The sequence below is a fragment of the Xiphias gladius genome, chromosome 17 (genome assembly GCF_016859285.1).
Source record: "Xiphias gladius isolate SHS-SW01 ecotype Sanya breed wild chromosome 17, ASM1685928v1, whole genome shotgun sequence".
Lineage (NCBI taxonomy): Eukaryota > Metazoa > Chordata > Actinopteri > Istiophoriformes > Xiphiidae > Xiphias > Xiphias gladius.
In genome coordinates this window covers 24954285-24975965 of record NC_053416.1, presented here as the reverse complement: position 1 = coordinate 24975965, position 21681 = coordinate 24954285, and the positions used below count along the sequence as shown (strand labels likewise).

The window sequence follows — 21681 nt, the reverse complement described above, 5'->3', positions numbered from 1 at the left end:
AGTTGTGAAGGCACCAGTAGACATTTCCTAGTGATGTTTAATTTCTTATATTTTTACAACAAAATGAATACTTTTCACAGTTGACAGATGTAGTCATGTTGCTAATAATTCATGTTCGGACAGCAAGAGGAGGGGGCACAGTGTTTCAGCAGAGAGTGCAATACTGGAATTGCACTGCATCTCAAATATAACTCTTGGGTGTATCATGTTTTCCATGAGGATCTCATGACTAGATTTTTGGCCAGTAGATTTAAGTCTACATTTCCACATTGTATATGTTTGATGGTTATTGTATTCTCAGTCACAATACCCATGGACTATTGTTCTGTTTAATTAAGCATTCATTCAGTCCTACAGACTGAAACTGTGTCACAAAACAAAGGTCTCCTTTGGCATGCATGGCTGCTGGGACCATGTGAAGAGGCAGTGTGATACCAAACAACAGCACTATTTTTATACAGCAACCAGGATCTGATTATCTGAGGGCCAAGATGCTTCACATGACTTAATGAATGACTAATATTATCATTGAAGATCATTCAGTGGATATCAGTTCGTTTCAAATGCCTTATTGTTGAGAGCAACCTTGACAGCATGAGAGGAAGAACAAGAGCCTTGTGTTTAGAAGGTGTTTGTACACCAATTATCCATTGACACTTTTGTTAAAGTAAAAAACGTAATTATAATGTGCATCAGCAGTCAGACTGTGTGCTTATTTTGTCAGTTATGGTGCAGCATGGGATATGATAATAAATGGATTAAAAGAATTATGAATATATAACAACATATAATATAAAAAAAAGGTAATTTAATGCACTGTTGTCCATCATGGTGAGGAAAATACCACAATTATTTTGTGTCTATTTTACAGCTTGACACCTATGATCCGTCTGTTTCATGACTGATATAAATGAACATGCTTGTGGTTTGTATAGAAAGTAAACACAATGCACATTAATGCTGTCAGCACATGCATTTTTTGTTATATTTGCTGGGAACAAATATGGCAAATTAAATGAAAAGGAATTAATTGTGAAATGATTTATGATGATGTTCAAGGTATTTGTCAGGCTCTTGGGAGATGTCAGGAAAATAATATCAGACATGTTTGATGTCTACCTTCCTGTACTGCACAACAAGTCTTAAAGATGTTGTTTGTACAAACTGCAGTTTCCTGTTGTAGTTGAATTAGGAATAAAAGGTCTAAATGAGAAATAGATCATCTTAAGTTACTTATTTAGGAAATAAAGAAAAGAGAGCTGAGTCTTGTGAGAATATCTTAAAGTTAAGTGAGACTCCTGAAGGGTTATATATGAGTATTGCAAGATGTGCATATTTTCTAAAAAGCCATTTAGTGGGTGTGGAGTCCCCTAATGTGAAGTGATGGCTCAATGCAGTGACTGGTATCGTTGCAAGTGGCACTGCGTGTAAGGTGAAAAAGTAAAAGTTGCTTTTCCTACTCTGTGGTCCAGTCCTGTGAGCTAGTTGTACTTAGCTCGAGGTCAGCGTGAGAGCAGGCCAGATGTAGACGCTAACACTGACAAAAAGTGACAGGTTCCCAGGCATTCAGTGACACCATCGGCTCCTCCGCTACCTTCCATCCTCTCATTGGCTCAGATCGAGTCTTTGACCCTGCATAGATCAGAGGGCTCACCAGCAGTAAGGCACATGGGTTACCCCAGCCTTACCAAGCTCACAGATCAGGGCCTGTAGCAGCCTCATATGTAAATGCAGAATAAATGAATACACAAGGAGCCCTTCTGGGGAAAGTTGAACCTTTTTTGAGTACACCTGGAAAAGATGTGATGCATTTGAATTAACTCCTGATACCAGGATACAACTTTTAGTCAGACAGAATGAGTTTATCCACCAGCGGAAAAATGGTTGGTCGGTAATAAAAACCAACTCACCTGAGTTCAGGATAAATATGTGAAATAGTTCAACATTTTTGGAAATAGGCTTGTTCACTTCCTTGTTGAGAGATAGGTGAATAGATCGATACCACTCTAATGTCTGTACAATAATTATGAAGCTGCCGTGAGTAACGAGATATCTCAGCTTAACACACAGACCAGAAACAGGGAAACAGAATAAACGAGCAGGATGTAACTTGTTAATTAGTGAGCTTTAAAGCTACTGGATGGCAGATTGTGTTACCGCTGGACAGAGCCAGGCTAGCTGTTTTCCTCTATTTCAAGTCTTAAGTCTCAAGTCTAAGCTATGTTAACCAGCTGCTGTCTGTAGCCTTATTTTTGCATAAAGATATGAGAGTGGTATCAGTCTTTTCATCTAAGAATCCATCAGAAAGTGAAAAGGCATATTTCCCCAAATGTTGAACTCTTACTTTAAGATTATTATTTAATAATTCTGTTAATTGACCAGTAGTTATTAAAGTGATTTATATTTATCAATCACATCCAAGACAGAAATAGGAAGGCTGGGAAGCTGTTAGCTCTCTTACAGGAAACAGATCAAACTATGACCCAAATACCGATGTACTGTATGTAGCAAACCATGAATTTAGTGGACCACTCCAGGCCTGATCAGCATGTGATGCATTTATATGTAGGTTTAATATAGCAGCATATTTTACATACACTCGTAGTTTGCTGCTCCTTCAGTGACATGGTGCTCTGGGTCAAGCCATTTATGAGCTCAAACGTGGTGACATTTGCTTAGCAGCTGAAGAGCACCTGATGCAGTTTGCCTTATCTTTGTTTTATCCTCTTTATATGTGCATTTTCCTAAACTTTATCCTTTTGCCACAGACACAGATTCTTTTAGTCATGTAACAGATAAAGTGAATGTAGACTACTAACATAACAACAGCAGAAGAAGGGAAAAAATGCCATTTGCTGGTCTCTTAGATAATTTTGTAGTTCAGCTCAAGCTCAGAGCAACAGAAGTCTGTTGAAAGCTTCAGTGTGTAATGAAAAAAACAAAATTGTTTTTCTCCAGCCAGTAGAAGGTGATTTCCCCAGTCGATCAAACAAAGAGATTACTCATCCACAAATCTAAATGTGTTTTATGTTATCTCATGTATAGTTCCTGTGTGGTCATTTGAAATATCCATGAGTTTCTACAGAGGTATCATGATATACCAACACCAGAGAGGTAAATGTAGGAGTCGGGAAAAGAAAGTTGAACATACACGTGAGGTTGAGGAGAGTCCAACACTATTGGATGACCACAGCTGTGACAATACAACCTGGGGTCACTCTCCCTGCCCGCTCAGCCCTAAAACCTCTCCCTCATTGTCATCATGTCAAGAGGTTACTATTTTCATGGAAGAAGACTTCTGAGGTCTGTTGAGTCACTTTCTTCCACAGCTACCAAAACAGGTGTGATCCCGTCTTGCTCTGGTCACCAGTGGGGGGAAGGGAAACAGCAAATAAGACAGAAAGAGAATCCAGTTACTATGGAAATATCACCAGTATTGCTATGGGAACTGGAGCACCAGAGCATGCTTTGTCTAGGATCTAGCTGTAATCGTCTCTCAGAAAGAAGCTTATGGTAATATGTTATGCTCTTATGAATTAATTTGTCAGGCTTTGTGTCCCAGCTGACATCATAGACTTTTATCAAATGGAAATTAGTATCTCCTCAGGGTAAAGCATGCAAGACATGAGAGTGCTTCAGCAATAGGCTGTTCAACTTTTTACTTGCCTCCAGTCAGCGCCCAAGTGTTACAGTACATGGTTTAAAGATCTATAATTAAAGGGCCATTTCATTAGTGGATTCACAATTATATCATTTTGTTTATAACATGGCATGACAGGATATTTCCCTTAAATTTTTAGATAGGGACCACAAGACATATGATTAAAATCCATTTGTTTTACACTGAATAACCTTTTTAATGTCTCTATGTGTAGAGCAGAATTACCAGTGATTATAGGCTGTAGTTATTTAATTTTTTTTTTTTCTTACTGTTAATTCAGTTGTGGTCATGATGACATCACTGTGTCACAATCTAAATCTGGCGACTTTTTGTTCCTTTCAACACTTCTCCCTTAAAACACTTTGGAAATCACCCTCTCTCCTGGCTTGACCATTTTCTGCTCAGGGCTCAAATTGAACTTTTGTGCGCTGTGACCAGAAACTTAGCAGTCGTGTGTACTGCCAAAAACAGTAACCTATTTTTTATGAAAGCATAAACATTTACACCCCTTAAAAGCGGTTCTGTTTGCTTTCATTAGAAAATTTTCACAAGTGAAACTCCGCAGGACAGCTAGGAGCCTCTTAACATAGCATGGATTGTGAATGGCAGGTCTTCATCTAGCTGGGGTTCCTGAAGGACCAAGTCATATAGACATTATTAGGGCTTTAAGTGCAGGAGTGATAATCTAATTAACTCATTAAATAAGTGTGTCAGTACCAGCCTCGTGTCAAACTCTCTGAGTTTTAGAACTGATAAATTTTGTATCCAATTATTTCCTAATTATTTTTTTCTCCTGTTAATGTATTTGAAAACATATCACAGAAGAGCTGACATCATTAGTGGGAGGGGACACACATTACAACTGTTGAGCTGATTATGAAGACGATTTGGGTGTGATGACTGATGAGACCGAGTTGGACTGGGTCTGTACAATTGTGGGTCAGTTGGTGTTGGTGGTTTGCAGATAAAATCATACAGTGTGTGATATGTAAAGATCCTAATCTTAAATCTTCAGATCCAGTCACTGCCAGATTTTTTTAAACGTGTTTGATATTTGCGACTGACATTTGTGACCAACGATGTCACGTGTGTGTCACCCAACAGTTTTACCTAATCTGAAGTCAGTTTACAAGTTCACTCAGCTCCAGGTCCCTCGGTAGGCTATAGAGTCCTACATGCCTCTCCATCCATCAGGGGCGGTTGTGGCTCAGGAGATAGAGTGGGTCGTCCACTAACTGGGAGGTCGGTGGATCCCCAGCTCCCCCAGTCCACATGTTGAAGTGTCCTTGAGCAACCCTGAAATTGCCCCCCATCATCTGTTTGTGAATGTGCGTGTCTAGTGCAGTATGTATAGAAAGGAGTGGTGTGTGAATGTGGCAGTAGTGTAAAACGCTTTGAGTGGTCTTAAAGACTAAAAAAGCGCTGTGTAAGTGCAGACCATTTACTATTACCATCCAGGACCTCACCAAAACTCTGAACTTTATTCCTCCTTTTTTGGCCTTTTCAGCACAAATGTCACTGCATATAAACAGTACAAGCTGCTGGCTGCTGTCCATGTTTGTTTTGGTGCAAGAACGTGAAAATTGGTGTTCTCACAGGATTTGCACGGACATCTACCTGCAGAACTGCAGTGGTTACAAAACAATATTTCAGTGTGTTGTCTAGTGTCAGTCACAAGGTTTATGCTCTTTACTTACTTTCAGAAGACTAAAAAAACTGTGCAAGTTGGTGGAAACAGTCTTTGTGCATGATTTTCCAGGTTTGTCCCAAGTTTAAGCAATCAGTCCATCAGCAAACAAAAAACTGAAACTTTATTTCTAAGGCAAAAATTCCAAAAATTCTTCGATTTCAGTTTATCAGATGTGAAGAATTACTGATTTTCTTTGTTTATATCATTGTAAGTCCTCGGGAATTGGAGTTTGGTCAGACAAAAGAAGTAACTTGTGGATGTAACAATTTTCCCCGTATACAGACACTTTTTTGGACATAAGTCATAGATTGATTAATTGATATAACAATCAGATTGGGTCTGATATAATAAAAAATAATTGTTAGTTGCAGCCCTATATTAAACTGAAGATCATGCACTTTAGAATATTAAGAACGTGCTTGTAAAGAAGTAATGCAGTAGGTCCTGTTGTAGCCCAGCAGGTTTTGGAAAATGTCCAAAATGCTTTTTTTAGTTGTATGTCTTGCCTAATGAAGTTAAACTGTGTTTAGAATAACAATGGTAATCAATGTTCTGTCTTGTGTTGTGTACACATACCAGTGAAAATTGGCTGTTTAGCTAACCATAGCACATGTGTTAAATGTCTGTAAATAAAAACAAAACAGATTATGTTAGAAAAAAATAAAAAGTAATAACCTGTATTTGTAGCCACCTGATCTGGTCCATGTTATGGATTTTTGTGAGTACTCTTCATTATAATTCATCTTCATCATAATTTACTAGAACACACAGATTTACTTTGCTAATTACCAGTTTGTTTGCTTGCTTGGTGTTTGGTGTTTTGGTGCTTGTTGACTTTGGTTAGTTTTTGATGTGATGATGAACATTCATTCTCATTTTAAGTTTTTTTTTGTTTGTTTGTTTGTTTTTTTTAAATAGTGCAAACAAGTTCCTTTATTCAGAGGTGGTGGAGAGAACAAGGGGCACATGGTGATGTGTTTATATTCTTGTTGGATAATTGGAGAATGATGAACCAGTGTGCCCAGTTGAGTCTCCCTCAGCATTTACCTTACCTTCTTCATTTCTCCACCACAGCGATAGAACGTGCTTTCATTCCTCACCAGCCTTATCATGCTCTGTTTCCTTGGTTTGCCTGTTTGCCTATGTTTAAATTGGAAACATGGTACTGAATATGTAACAGGGGGTAACTGGGCCATATTATTCATGTAACATTAGTTGCATGCAGTGAATATGTAGCATTCACTGTATGTTCTCATATTCATGTGCCTGGCTCTGCACGTGTGTTTGGATGCACATGCACATTCTACTTTGCCTGTGGAAAGGTGTTAAAGCTGCTGCTTCTTTTTGATGTCCTTAACGTAGCACAGAAAATGTGTGACACATGCAGTATATTCTTGTCATTTTTATAGACTGTTAAAAAAATGTATCATTTGGAAGACACGGCCTTGGAGATGTCAGTTTTGATATTACATTCTGGTCAGGGAACAGTTGAGTGTTTTATTGAGATGACCAGTCTTTTCTGTTGGACCGGGGAAGAAAATTGCCTACTCTGCAATTAATGAATCCAGCAATTCAGAATGAATAGAATAATAAATTAAAAAATAATAAACAATAGACCATCTTGCAATGGGATCCCACCACTCAGCATGTTGACGACCACGCCCATCTTCAAACATGGCCTTCATTGATCTCAACTACACATCTGTAAAGTTTTGTGACTGCATCTTGCCCAGTTGTGATGCTATTGTGGTGACAAAATCTGACCACAGACGGACAGACAGAAACCTGCCAAAGTACTCAAAACCACTACATTAGGTTTCTCCAGGACCACATTCCGCCATGATGACACACACACACACACACACACACACACACACACACACACACACACACACACACACACACACACACACACACACACAGACTCACAAGCTGAAAACAATACCAGCCATGCTGTTGCAGCTGAGAAAGAATATTAACAGCCTCGTGGTAGTCCATATCCGCAGCTTGTTTACCCACAGAAACCCAGACTTGGCTTAGAGGCTCCGTGCAACTTAAGTAGCACTCAGATACGTGAAGAGTTTCCAAACAGCAACTGGTTGATAGAAAGTGAAACTGGGTGTGTGTACTTTGATGTCTGAGCTTCCAAAGGGATGTGGGAATATTCTCCACAGGCACAGGGCAATGTTCCACAGGGAATATCACTGGTTGCCTAATTGAACCTTTCTATTTATGATACCAGCCTCACCTCTCTGGATTCACCGAGCAGCAGTACAGGAAACAAGTGCAGTCTCCCAGTGGGAACAACAGAATAAAAGAAGGGGTTCATTACATAGTGTAGGCATCAAGAAATACACAGCTCCTCTGTGCCTTTTGTATTATTCAGTCATGTAAAACCTGGGGGGTTTATGAGGGCATTACACTAAGATTACAGAGAAAACCCTCCGCCCATCATGGGGGCAGAAAGGAAGATTAAAAAAAAAAACTTTGATACAGATTTGCAGATTGCCAGATCTCACACAGCTGTGTTCAACCAAGAAAGAAAAAAGAGAAGGGAAACAGAGAAAAGAAAATCATGGCATATGTAGGTCACTGAACACCTGCATGGTTTCAAAGCAAATAATCTACATCACACACATCTTAAGCACAGACCTGATCATGCACTGTTAGCTCTAGTGTGTGATACGTTTCCACAATAGCCACACACTAATAAAAGAAATAACATGTAGTTATGGTTGGCTCCATTGGTACAGGAGAAGGGAGCAAGACCTTAGAGGCTATTCAAGGAGACAAGAACACAGACAGGGTGAGTAGGAAATGATCAGGGAAGTATGTGTCAGACAGACTGGAGGAGAGATGGGGAACTCTGCTCTCATAACACACAGTCAGCACTTCCTGAGCTTTTATCAAGCTCAGATACTTTACTGGACAGTCCAGCTGTTTCTTGTTATTTCACAGTTGGAAAAAGATGCAACCTTTGCTGAAAGGAGAAAGTAGTTGTTAAATGGGTTGGTTAAATATTTAGGAACCCATTGGTTTTTATCATAACACCCAAAGTTGTACCTTTTGTGTTTGTTTGTGGCTATGTATATTGCAAGTTCACACTCTGTAAAGAAGTGAGTTGAGTGAAACCCATAATAATAGGAAAATTGTCATTAGATTAGCTGTAAGCATAATTAAAAATCACCTGGTTTAGAGTTCTTTGGAGGCAAGATTTCTTCCAGTACACTATCACTTCATTTGTTCATCCACACTGTATTTTCTGCCATTAGTGATTCAGAATTCAGCACTCCTGCTTGAAAGACTTTTCAAATTAGTTGGTCTGCAACTAACAGCTATTATCGTACTTTGATTAATCTGCCCATTCTCTTCTTAGTTAATTAGTTGATTGTTTTGTTTTCATGTCAGAAAATGATGAAAAGTGCCTATCATAAGTTCACAAAGCCCAAGGGGACATCTTCAAATGTCATGTTATGTCCAAACAACAGCCCCAAGATAAACATAGAATATCGTAAGAAATAGCAAAAATGTAAGAATCTAGAACAAGCACATGTTGGCATGTATGCTTGAAAGTTTACTCACACAATTAATTGATTATAAATTACTATTAAATTATTATTACAAATTACTTAAGGCTGCATGTTAGTTATAAACTGTATGGTTTCTGCTGTAATATTCAGTTTAATTTAAAATGCTGCTTTTTCACTCCTCCCTCCTTTAAATCAGAGAGAAGTCAAAACAGTTCAAATTTTAATCAGTTTAAAAGTTCTTGAAAATTGACCTTTTCAAAATATTCAGTTCATATATGAGACAATGAAACTTAAACCCTAAACAGGTGTCTCCTTGTGTAATAATGTGCAGGTTAGTGCAGGATTAGTGATCATTGTAACATTGTGCAGCATCATATAAATGCAAATATTTGATGAATGCTTTCAGTGCTTCTTTCCAAACTAAATGGTCCCTGTGTTTTCACTGTAATATACAACAAGAATGAACATGATTTTTTTTATTTCAGCCGGAAGTCATTACTGGTCTGTTGTTCCTGTTGACTAGCTTGAGGAAAAATATACACTATACACTAGATGAACCTGACTGGCCACTCTTTTTGAGTGGGGGTTTCATGTCTTTCCTAGACAGCTGTTTTCATGGCAGACCTCTCAAGCTTTTTATCTCTCCGTCAAGCTCACTTAGGCACCTAATCTGCACTAATACTCTCTGAATTAAGGAGGAGCACAGGGACAGGGGGTAAACTCCATTAGCTCTGTCAGACCAAAGATGAAACTGAGTGCTGCATGAAATGGAAAGTCATAGTACTGAATTAATCACCTGGAATAATTTTTTGTCAACTTTGGATTCTATTTCAACACAAAATATTCTGATACTTTGGACCTTTGGCATGCATGGCCTAGTTAGATTTGGTATTAAATTAGACAGTAAATGCAGTGCATTTAAAACTTAAACCTAGAAGTAAGCACTGGAATGCTTCACATACACAAGCTTTTGTCAGAAACAGTAGCATATATATATATATATATATATATATATATAATAGCATATTTGTACATGTGAATGAATTAAGTTAACCAAGTTGATTTTCATTGAAGAGCAGGTATCTGCACCATTGTGTAAACATGGATTCAGTCATATTCCGACCTTTCAGTGTAAAGATAAGATAACCATTCAGTCACTTTTCATCAGAAGACAGCTTAAATTTGTACAAAAGTGTAGCTGCAGTACAAGAAGCACTCAGTGGAAGTTGAAAAGCATTTCTTTTCTGTACACAGCTTCTAATTCTGCCAGAACTTCGTGTGCCTTTCTGCATGTAGCACTGTGGACAGGAAGCTAAATAGGTGACAAGCTTTGACTGAATTGGTGGTGTTTTGACTGTCATATTCCTCAGAAGTGCAGATTCTCCTCCTCACTCCTTTGAAATACTTAAAGGGTTTCATGTAGAACTTTTTCATTTAGTGCTGTAAAACTAAACTTTATTTGCTTGGGACCAAACTTTGTTGTCTTTGCTGCTGTGGCACAGTACAGAATAAATTACATCTGGAGATGCAAAGCTAAATGAAATATTTATTGAAATTAACGTTTCATTATTATCCTCAGCTTTATCGTCACCTTTGTACTGCTGAGCTGCAAGTAGTTTCAAATGTGACACTACAGTACTCTTGATCCCTGTAGGGGCAAGGTCTTTGAATTTATTTATTTATTTATTTCCCCCCCCTTGGGATGTCAGAGTCAGCTAGAGAGGAGCCCCCTGGAGCTGGTCTGGATCCAGAGTCTTGATCCCAGACCTCTCGGCAGGGAAGATGTTTGCATAGAAGGCTGCTTGAAACAATGTTTTCTAATTGAAGGGCTGTTTTCATCCCTACTATTTGTCACCAACAATGCGCGTGTCATCTGAAAAAATTGCATGTCTGCTTTCGTGTTAAAATTGAACATGAGGAGTATATGATTAAGACCTGGCTCTGCAAATTTATTTACTCTTTCCATACCTCTACCAGAATGGCCACATACAGTCCAAACATGAGCTTCAAGCACACAAAGTCACAGTAGACACTAAACTTTCAAAGGAGCTTCTTGAGGGTAGATGTCTTATTATCAGATGTAATTTTGACCTACTTTTGACCTCCATGCAGTGTTATTACTGTCAGCAGCAGCTAAAAACAAGCTGTCGTCTTGTCATGATCTCCAGAAAGACTGTGGGCTAATCAGCTTACCCTGTCTGCTTTAGCAGGTGACGCTAGGCACTGCTGTGGATCCAGATGACAGTTGGTGGAGGTCAAGTTATCCTTGTTTCTTTGAATGAGAGGCCCAACACCACTTCCACCACTAATTAGTAGCAGACCACACCTACACACTGTATGCACCATTCAGGGGCAGCTTTAGAAAGTTTTGAATGAGGGACCAGACTGGGACACATTTTTAAAGAAGGGGGGGCACATCTATAAAATGAGCAAAAAATGGGTTTAGCATCTCTTTATAGTTTTTTGTATCTCTTTGTATTCATTTAACATTTCTTTTTGGTAATATTTTGTCTTTTTGTGGCCGTTTTGCATCTCTTTTCTGTTGTTTCTTGTTGTCGTTTGATTGACTTTCCAACAAGAAATGTTAGCAGTCTCTTCGTACAGAAGCTCTGGTCCAGGGGCCCTGGGCTTGTACCCACTAGGCCCATTCAGTAATCCATTCATTATGCTTATAAGCCAACTACCTATCACGTACTGATTGTGGTGAAGAGGCACTGGGGGTGACCAATTAGATTCCAGGTGAGGCCCGTGCCACCCCTGACACCATTTAACTGCTTGATGCTTAGTCCACAAGAATGGATAACTACTGCAAATATGCGTTACACTTTAACATCATCCAGGTCTCCTTGATGTTACAATCCATTTGTATACAATGGACCATTGAGATGTATTATGACTTGAGTGGACTTGAGTGGCCTGTATGCTGCAAACTAAATGTAATAAATTTGAAAATAAATGTGTGTATGTTCAGTTAAAACAAATCCAGGACAATAGTTATAGATCATATTATAATTACCCGTTACTCTTTTTATTTTTGCGACTGCGTTAGGAGTTGGGAGCAGAGGTTGCAGAAAAGGCTGATTAAGCATTCCCTAGATTTTCAATAAGAAAGTGAAGTGACCCTGAAACTGACCATCATTGTATGTCTCTGGAAGTGTTCATGAGTGTGTTCCTTAGTTAACATTCATGTGGAAGTGACTTTGTGTGGATTTGTTTGTGGACCATAGGCTGTCAGTATGATTCAGCAGTGCCCCCTCCCAAGGCCCTATCCCTCCACCACATACCAACACAGATCTTTCGAGGGTGCTTTTGCACCATTAGTCCCACATAGGCAACAGCATCAGACCCAGAGAAAGAGAGGGAGAGGGAGCAAGAGAGAGAGAAAGGGCTCGGCAGGCGGTTGAACTACTGGCATGGTTAGCTTGCCCTGAAAAGGGCACATGCCTCCCTGCGCAATTATCCACTGTGCATAGACACAGCACCCCCACCCTCATCACATACACACATACGCACACAATGGTTTGACCAACACAACTAAAAATGGACACTAAAAGAACAAGGCTAAGGTGTTAAGATCATCACACTGATGTGGGACTGACATTTATGTTCACTTAAATTGTGTTTGTGAAATTAAAGGTGAGTGAACGGGGTGAAAACATCCCCAAGGAGGGTATTAAAACAAGCACAGCACATCAGAGGATGTCAGTTGGTGTTGTGCATATAGCATGAGATCATCACTGTATCATGAAAATTCATGCTCTGGAGAGTCTCATGTTGTATCACCTCTTCTCTCTTGTTTTGCAGGCTACTTAAGTGTGTTAGCGGTGGTGCTGAGAACAAATAACAACTCACCATGGACCGATGAGTTTGACAGTAAGAGCTAATGAAGAAATACCCCCACAAAAACTGCAAAAACAGTTCGTCTTTTTCATACCAGGCTTGAATGAATTTCTTGTCACAGCACTCCCCTTTTCTCTAACCTGCAGAAATTGAGTTATCATGTTTGATTGAGTCCATTTCTACAATCAACCCCAGAATTGAATGGAAGAAGATAACAAATGACGGACCAAGTTACGTGTACTTTGACAAGAAGATCTCAGGTAACGTATAAGATGCACATACAAATCAAGTGACACTCTCATTTATTTTCTACAGCTTCTACATTTATTACTGACATTTATCACTGACACACGTTTTTCTTCGGACAGGTGACCTGGAAAACAGAGCGGTAATCAGAGAACCTGCCACTTTACTGATAACCAACGCCACAAGATCGGACACAGCAAAATATCGTTGTGAGGTCACTGCCGCTGATGACCAGAAGTCGTTTGATGAGATTGTGATTGACCTTGTTGTAAGAGGTACTCTGACATTCCTGCATCATCAATTAATCTGTTTGTGTGTTTGAGGCCTATGTTGCATGTAGAGTCAAAAATATGAGACATATTAAAGTATGATAAAGGTTCTTCTAAATGCAGAAAACCAGCTATTATTGTGCCCTTAAAAGAGAGACCTTGCTGAGTGATTCACACTTTAGATGATGTAAGATGAAACCTTGCTGTAGGTCGCACCAACCCTTTGGCATACATACGAGGATGCGTTATGACCAGACCTGCCCAGCTGCAAAGGCGTGTTCTGGGCTATAAGAGGAAACCTCTGAAACTGCATCTGCTCTGAATTGCAGGTCTAAAGAAAGCAAGCGCGTGTTTTGGTGGCGTTTTTTGGCACAGGGCAAAAATCATGTACCCGTCCAGTCCTGTCAATGCAGTCAGTCCAGTGAACCATAAGGGGTCAGGGTGACATTGTTTTTTTAAGCATCAAAGTCAATCATAGGCCTAGCAGCATCATGAAAGAATGGTGTCAGTTTTTTATCGCCATGATCCTCACCAAATATAAAAGCTCATCTCAACTGTAAAGCTCCCCATGAAGACTCAGTATAGTGACTATGATCATATGTTTTGTGTCACCGCAGTAAAACCGGTGGTGCCAAAATGCAGTGTCCCGAAATCGGTGCCTTTTGGGAAGTCAGCTGAGCTGAGCTGTGTGGAGGAGGAGGGTTTCCCCAAGTCTCAGTACCAGTGGTTCAAGAACAGGGAGGAGATTCCCGACGACCCAAAGACCAGCCTCAAGTTCTTCAACTCCTCATACATGCTCAACACAGAAACAGGAACACTGGTTAGTATGTGCGCGCATGTCTTTGGACAAGGACACGCATGAGCGGCAAGGGCGGGGCAGCAGGGAGGGTGGCCTGACGCCCAGGGGTGGGGGCAGATATTTTGGGGAGACAGTTGATGGTGCGAGAGGGCTTGAGCCACGAGGGGAATCTGCTGTCCTCGTTTGCACATTCCTCAATTCTCGCTTGCTTTCCAGCACAGCTCGATGTGCTCAGTAGCTCGCCTGGAACACTCTCCTGTCAACCTTCATGCTGGCCTCTAAGATGTGACTCGTTACAGCAAACTACGGTGTTGGTCTTTATGTGAAACTCTAGCGCAAGTCATAGCTGTAAACTGATGAGGTTTGGAGAATGTTTTTTTCGACTGTACTTATCTTGTTTTGGCTGTTATTTTTAGACTGATCACAGATAACTCAGTTATCACTCTCCTCTGCTCCTCCCATGTGAAGAAATAATTCCCACCACCTGGTGTAGAGAGGGGAATTTGTGAAATTTATTATTATTTTGTATTAGATTAGATTGCATTATTTAGCCAGTAGAACGTTTTGGCTTCATCATTTTGGAAATTTGAAATTTGTTTATTAAGTTTTTTCCATAATCAGTATTTCTTGTTAGTATTTTAAGAACATTTCTTTATTGCAAAAGACCAAAATATCTGATTTGCATTACTTTACATTGCATTATTTCTGCAGTTTAAAGATAATTACGTATGTTTTTGCTCAAACATAAAACATTGAAAAATCTACACTTTCTTATACATTATTGTATATACGCATTAAAAAGAGGGGGGAAGAAAAAAGAAAAGAGGTTTTACCAAATGAAAATAACAACAACAGTAATAAATTCATTCATTTAAATATTTTAGAAATCTTGTTTTAAATCTTGAGTTAGACTTCATGTTTTCAATTCACCTATCAATCCTATTACTATTATTATGAGCATCTCTGATAGCACGTAATATTGAGTGCAGGGAGTTTGAACGTCATTGCACAAAGTAACAGATGAGCCACTGTTTATGTAGTTTTTAAAAGGCTAATGTAATATAGCACCATAGGCTTCTCTGGTATGTTGCCTTAAAGACAGACAGCACTGCAGCAGGGTTAATGTTTATGTGCAGTGTAACGTTAAGCTATTATGTACTTCCCTTTCTGTGCTGAGTACCAGAGGATGACCACCGCATTAGCTCATTTGTTCACTATTTTATCAGAAACAGACAGCAGTCAGTCCAATTCTGCTCAATTTTCATATTTAAAGTCCACTAACATGGTAATGACATTTTGTCCCTTATGGAAATTAATGTAAATGTGGTGTGAATGTCACTCCTTCTCCTCTCACAGTAACTCTCTGTACTTTGTTTCCCTCCATGCTTACTGCACCGATAGTTAGCCTCTCCGACTTTGCACTGATTTTATTCATTATAAAAGGCAGTTCATACAAATTGTAATAGATCTTGCCATAATCCAATATTTTCAAAAATTTCTATGAACAAATGTAGATTAAACAAACACGGACAGTATCAGTTTCATATTAGGGGTTTGTATTAATCAGATCAGATTAATCAGTTGTGTAACTAATCGGTCTGTGGTTCTTCCCATGCAGAAGTTCATTGCAGTCAGAAAAGAAGATGCAGGGGAATATTTTTGCCGAGCGAAGAACGATGCAGGATACTCTGAGTGTCCACCCCAGAAGATGGAAGTCTGTAAGTGTGTCACAGTGTTACAGTGTTAAAATGAACATCCTATGTGATGAGGAGCCAGATAATCAGGACTGATTCGACGTTGTGTCACCAAAAAAATATTGAAGACTACACTCCACTACGTATTTCAGCATCAGGTTCACCAGCTGTCAGTATTTAATTTCTACATTCTTACTTGATTTCCACAGATAATATTGATGTTGTGGGGATCATACTGGGAGTACTGGTGGTAGTCGTAGTGCTCCTATGTATAACAGTGGGGATATGCTGTGCATACAAGCGAGGCTACTTCTCCAGCCAAAAACAGACAGGGAACAAGTAAGACATCAAGACATTCTCCCATTCAAATGATCAACAAAGATAACCTAACCTAGATAATCTAACCTATCATCCATAAAACCATAATGTGCTTTGTGTCCTTTAGTTACAAAGTTCCAGCTAAAGGAGACGGAGTGGACTACGTCAGGACGGAAGATGAGGTTTGTAGATAGCAGTTAGAACTGGATACCTGTAGAATTTGTAAATGATACTGTTGAAAGGTATTGAAGCTTATTTTGTGAATGAAGTTTCAAAACAGTGTTTCAAGTCTGTCTGCTGGGAAGCTGGAAAGTCAAAACAGTTGAATATATGTTCAGCAGTTACACAAACTATATAAATTATATGTTGTTTATGACAAAATCTAATCAGTCCTAGCCCCTAGACTTACAATGACACTAAGACTGTCTTTACCTTGAGATGCTTTGGGAAAACAGGGCTGTAGTTGAATAGTGAGAGAATAAAATCTCTGCCAAAATACAAAGTGAACATGTATTTTCTTTAGTTTAGGAGCAAGATGGAGTAAAAATACTGTTTCTGTATTAATGTTGAACCACCTCTGTAATATGATGAATTCTTACATTTTGCTCCTGTTTGGCTACGTGTTTTCTGCAGGGGGATTTCCGACACAAGTCCTCATTTGTGATCTGAGAAGGGAGAAGATGATGAGGGGCACTGTGCTGAGTGAAAGACATGACACGTGGGACTGCACTCTGACCACGGAGTCTGACCACGGAGCCGCCACAGTTCATGCTCTTAGCTCTCAGCATGACTGAAATCCAACTACTCAAGTTTGCCAAAGGTGACAAGATTTCAAAGGACAACGATATGTTAAACCATTACACACATGGAGACTGAGGTGAATTTTACAACTTTTATCACCACCAGCTGAATTCTTTTGCTAAATTATGGAGTTCTTACTTTCCAGTTATTGCATGGTTTTAAACACTAATCAAGGTGGAGTAAAGGAAACATTTCTTTGTTCTGCCAGGTGGAAAAAGAGGAGTCTCCCTCCTCTTAAGTCAATCTATCATGACACATTTCAACTGTCAACTTCTAGCTTCAAACCTTTTGTCATTTGTATAACATTTCTTTTCTACTGTTGAAATTTGTCAGACTATTTTTGATGGAATATATTTTAAAATGCCAATAGATAAAGGTTTACTTTTTTAAATATTTGTAAAATACTAACGTGTTTTTTTTTTAATTATTATTATTATTATTTGGTTGTGGATAAAAATATGTAACACTTTAACCACTTTGCATCAAGTTGTAAGCATTTACACCGTTGCAATCAGAAAAAAGAAAGACAAATGAAAGATGACTTGTATTAGCATATCAAGGTGTGGTTCTTGATCGGCGGTCTTACATATTTAATTTCTCCACTGGGATTGCCCAGTTTCTGTTGCGAGAGACTTCCATGTTAATGTTTGTAGATAGTCTTAGTAAGAGGCTTTGAAGAGTGCCAGTCAAATGCTGTGAAACACTGTCCACAATCAGTGCTGCATCTTCTTGATTTTAAGTGTCCTTCTATGCTTGCTGTTAATCTTGTATATAGTGAACCTACTGTCCATGATAGAGTTTAGCTGTCATACATATGTTCAATATTACACTATAATAATAATAATAATAATAATAATAATAATATTGATAATAATAATAACAAAAACAGGGTTTGTAAGTTAACCTTCCAGACCCAAACAAAACTAGAGGAAATATGTGACAAATTATACTTTGAAAACTACACATGGCACTACCAGATTCCACAGTGTAAGAGCCTGTATTTGAATTCTAAATAGAAACAAATTGGACGATCTGACACACACAACACGGACTTTTCTGTTACTGTGAGAGGCAGTTAAAGCCTGTTAACAGGACCAGGACCAGGTTTTTTTAACTACTGAGTCACCTATTTTTAAGCTCTAATTACTGAAGGTGCCACCGAGATCAGTGAAAGTGCTCCAGCTCTACAGTAGATACACAGTCAGGTAAACATCTTTGACGGGAATCCCGGTTGATATTTGCCGATGTCCAATTTGTTTACAAACCGTTATTGCTAATAGTTCATTAGAGTAGACCTTGTCCAACATTTCTAACCTTTGGTTGTGACTAAGTGTTTTAGTCTGAAAGAAAAATGATTTTAGGTTTGACTGAAGCTCATATTGTACTCGTTTCTCTCAGTGAAGCTGAAGGCAAACTGAACTGATCCCACACTTCAGTGTTAGAGTAATATACAGCTGGGGTCTGGAGGGTTAACAGTTGTACTGATTGTATATAGATTTTTTTCTCTCTCTCTCAAGATTATGTAAAGTGGTGAAAAATGTAAAAAAAAAAAAAAAAGTCCTATTTGAGGCAATATGAAACTCTTCCAATTGTAAGGCTGAGAAAAGTTAACATTTTATCATATCATTCATAACATATGAAGCTGAGCTTCTTAACAGCAGCATGGCAAATTGAGTCACGACTCTACGCCTTTGTCAGTTTTTAAAAGGTACACAGAATAAACTGCTCACTCCTTCAGGTTATTTCTGTTACTTTTGGCTTCTTCTCCTCATCTTTTTGAGCTCCGACCGGATAAAAAGATCACAAACGCCTGATATGCAACAGTATTCATGTAAGTTCCATGCCGCTCATATGAATCTCTCGTTCCGCCGTTATGAATGTTTTCAAATCAAGCGTGGTAAAATATTAACTGAATATCAGTCATGGTAGAGACGATCTGCCCCACATTTGCACATAGGAAGTTGTCAACACTGCTCAGTGTTTTTTCCAAGTTAACATGTTGCATTAAGGAACCAAGAGAAAAAATGTACTCTTGTACTAATAAACCTGGTAAGTTCAAGAAAAGAATCCTGTTACAAGGACATTACAGTATATGGTGAGATACAAGTCAGCACACAGGTGCATAAACTCCTCCTGCTCATTTCTACAAAGTTCGTTCCTCTTAAGTGCCTTCTGCCCTTAAAGTAGTCCAGTTCCTCCATGCTCTCTCCTCATGGACATGTCTAGAATACTGCTAGGCTTTGTGCGTTGCTTTCATTTAATCACAAGCATGGCGTTTGAGAGGAATGATGTCACTGCAAATTTCCACCTCCCTTCTTCACATATCTGCAAATTTGTAAATAGCTTTTTTCATAGATTTGAAGGTGTAGACATGTTGAAGTAAACCTAGAAATATATTAGTGCCTAAATGTAGTGGGAATTATTTTTGGTAAAGGCTCATGGCACTATTAGGCAAAAGAAAAAGACAGACACCCAAAGCGGGGACATTTATATGGGCTCTGGTTTATAACAGGTTTAAAAGACAAACTGGGGTATGTTTTTCATTTATAACACCGGTAGCATGGGGAATTTCATTTTGAAACCCAACACTGCACCACTGCTTTTCAGAAATAAACACAGTGTTCAAACTTAATTCATAGAAGTGTCATGCAGCCGCAATGGAGCTGTAATCATTCCGGCATTATGAACATGTTATAAACCAGAGTTCATACAGAGTGTCAACCTAAATCATCAAACAGGAACTCACGTACAGCAGCTACATGTAGGCCTACATTGACTCCGCAGACAGTCCTCAACAAGTCTGTCTGTGATCTGGTTGGATGTGGTCAGGCAGCAGTGATAGAGATTATATTTGCGACACACTGAGAGATGGTTTCCAAAGTGTTCTGTGTTAGGGGGCAAGTTAAGCCAAGCTAACCCACCATTGTCTTTCAGCTCAAGGATGGCAGCGCTCCACTGATCCAGCACTGTTAAACTGTTATTGACTGAAGACTGGTACATGTAAGAAAACCTGATTTTCTGAACCAAACTCACACAGTAGAATGTCCATGTAGGGCCTGCTGGGGTGTTTTTGTTTGTTTGTTTGTTTGTTTTGTTTTTTAATTATTATTATTTTTTTGTTAATTTTAGAACCACTCAATTTGTGATTAATAAACTCACTTCTAATATTACTGGAGACATTTTTGTTTGTTTTCTCTCTGCTGGTGTTTCTGTTTGAAGTGAGGGTTCTGCATCCTGTCTTTCCATAATTTCTCGGCTTCTTCCAATCCTCCTCAACCACTCCACAGTCTCCCACTTTTCCCAGAAATCCTTTTCAGTTTGAAATATCCCACTGACAGCATCTTTGTTGATCTAAAGCTGTAATCTATTAGTGGGAGTTAAGCCATTTCCATCTCCTACACTGAAAACAGCTTTTTTGTTCCTTTCTGGTAACTGTGCCAACTGGCAGCAAGTTGCTGGATAAAGAGCATTATAAGCAGCGAGCTCAGCAGGGATAATATATTGTATTTTGCAACAGAGCCAAAGGACACTTTTATTTAAATCAAAGAAGAATCAATTAAAGCTTGTGTCACCTACTTGGCTCAACATGGGATGAAAAACATGTTGTTTTTTTTTAAGGATTTTAGGACCTGATGAATCACCTGAGATTATCATCAAATAAAGGACATTTTTAAACATTTAGTCAGTTTTTTAATGGCTACGCAGATAAGATCTTGGAGGCTGACTCGTCATTTCCTCTGGAAGTTATGCAATATACCGTATCTGTTCTAGGTTACAAGGGCATGTGGGTTACTGATACAGTAAAACATGCAGCTCTGTGGTTAGTTGTGTTGGTTTATACTGCCAGTGATCTCTCTCCTCTACATCATCTTACCTCCATACAATAGATTTAATATGTTCAGTACTTTTCAGAAATCTTTCTGTGATGATGAATTCTACTACTATTCTGCTGGTCACGTGTTCTGTATCCTCAGCATTTAAGTGTTTTAGGCAGTTCTCCACAAAAGCAAAACACGTCAGAATGTTTGTCTCAGCAACAGCTACAATAACATAACGGCAGACGAAGGAATATATTTCACTGAGGTAGAATGAGCCTAATGCCAGGGATGCGTGATCCACACCGCACGTGTATAAAGCATATGGAGGCAAATAAGAGCCTTAATAATGAGACTCTTATTGGCACCACTGAATTTATAGAAGTGAAACTGTCTGTCTGAATTTATGTAAACTGATTTCTTCCTCTTGTAAAGTTCCAGGTTATTTCACGTGGTACAGTTTCAAAATCTTGGTTTTAGGTATGTTTTCCAGGTTCATACATTTAGAAAATCCAAGTGTCCAGTATGAAAAAAAAAAAACTATATTCAAGCTATATAAATTCAGTGGGTCCTGTATTTTAGTCAGTTCACAGGTTAAGAGCATGAGACTGACAGACAGGACAGAAGCCCGGTCAATACCATTCAGGCTCGACTGATTATCCATGGTAGATCAAGTCTGAGTTTTCATCTTGAATTTTAGTAAATTTGATCAATCTAGTTTGGGCAACTAGATTTTTTTTTTTGCAAAGTCAGTTCAGAGCTATTCATTCAGTGTTATTTAAATTTTAACCTTAGTATTCAGTGGGAGTTAAATTTCACAATTAGGTGACAGCTACAATAACTCTTAAGGTTTAAATTCCATAAAAGGAACCTGCAGCTATTGCACAATCTGACAACACATTGGTCTTTTCCTCATCACACTCGTATTAATCTAATCACTGGACCAGGACTGGTTTTCGGACTAGTTGTGATGTCATAAATCCTGCTTGGACATGAGATTTAAGGTGATAACAGAGAA

General features: G+C 38.8%; 1 protein-coding gene across 1 annotated transcript in view; it reads left to right on the top strand.

Moving 5' to 3' along the window:
* jam3b (junctional adhesion molecule 3b) overlaps positions 1-20018 on the top strand; it is a 35887-nt gene extending 15869 nt beyond the window's left edge. The window contains exons 2-9 of the mRNA XM_040150952.1: positions 12686-12754; positions 12868-12981; positions 13090-13242; positions 13854-14056; positions 15654-15753; positions 15939-16068; positions 16175-16229; positions 16681-20018. Coding sequence (XP_040006886.1) covers positions 12686-12754; positions 12868-12981; positions 13090-13242; positions 13854-14056; positions 15654-15753; positions 15939-16068; positions 16175-16229; positions 16681-16716 — 860 coding nt within the window. The 3' untranslated portion in view covers positions 16717-20018. The remainder of the gene's footprint in view (positions 1-12685; positions 12755-12867; positions 12982-13089; positions 13243-13853; positions 14057-15653; positions 15754-15938; positions 16069-16174; positions 16230-16680) is intronic.
* The last annotated feature ends 1663 nt before the right edge of the window (positions 20019-21681 follow it).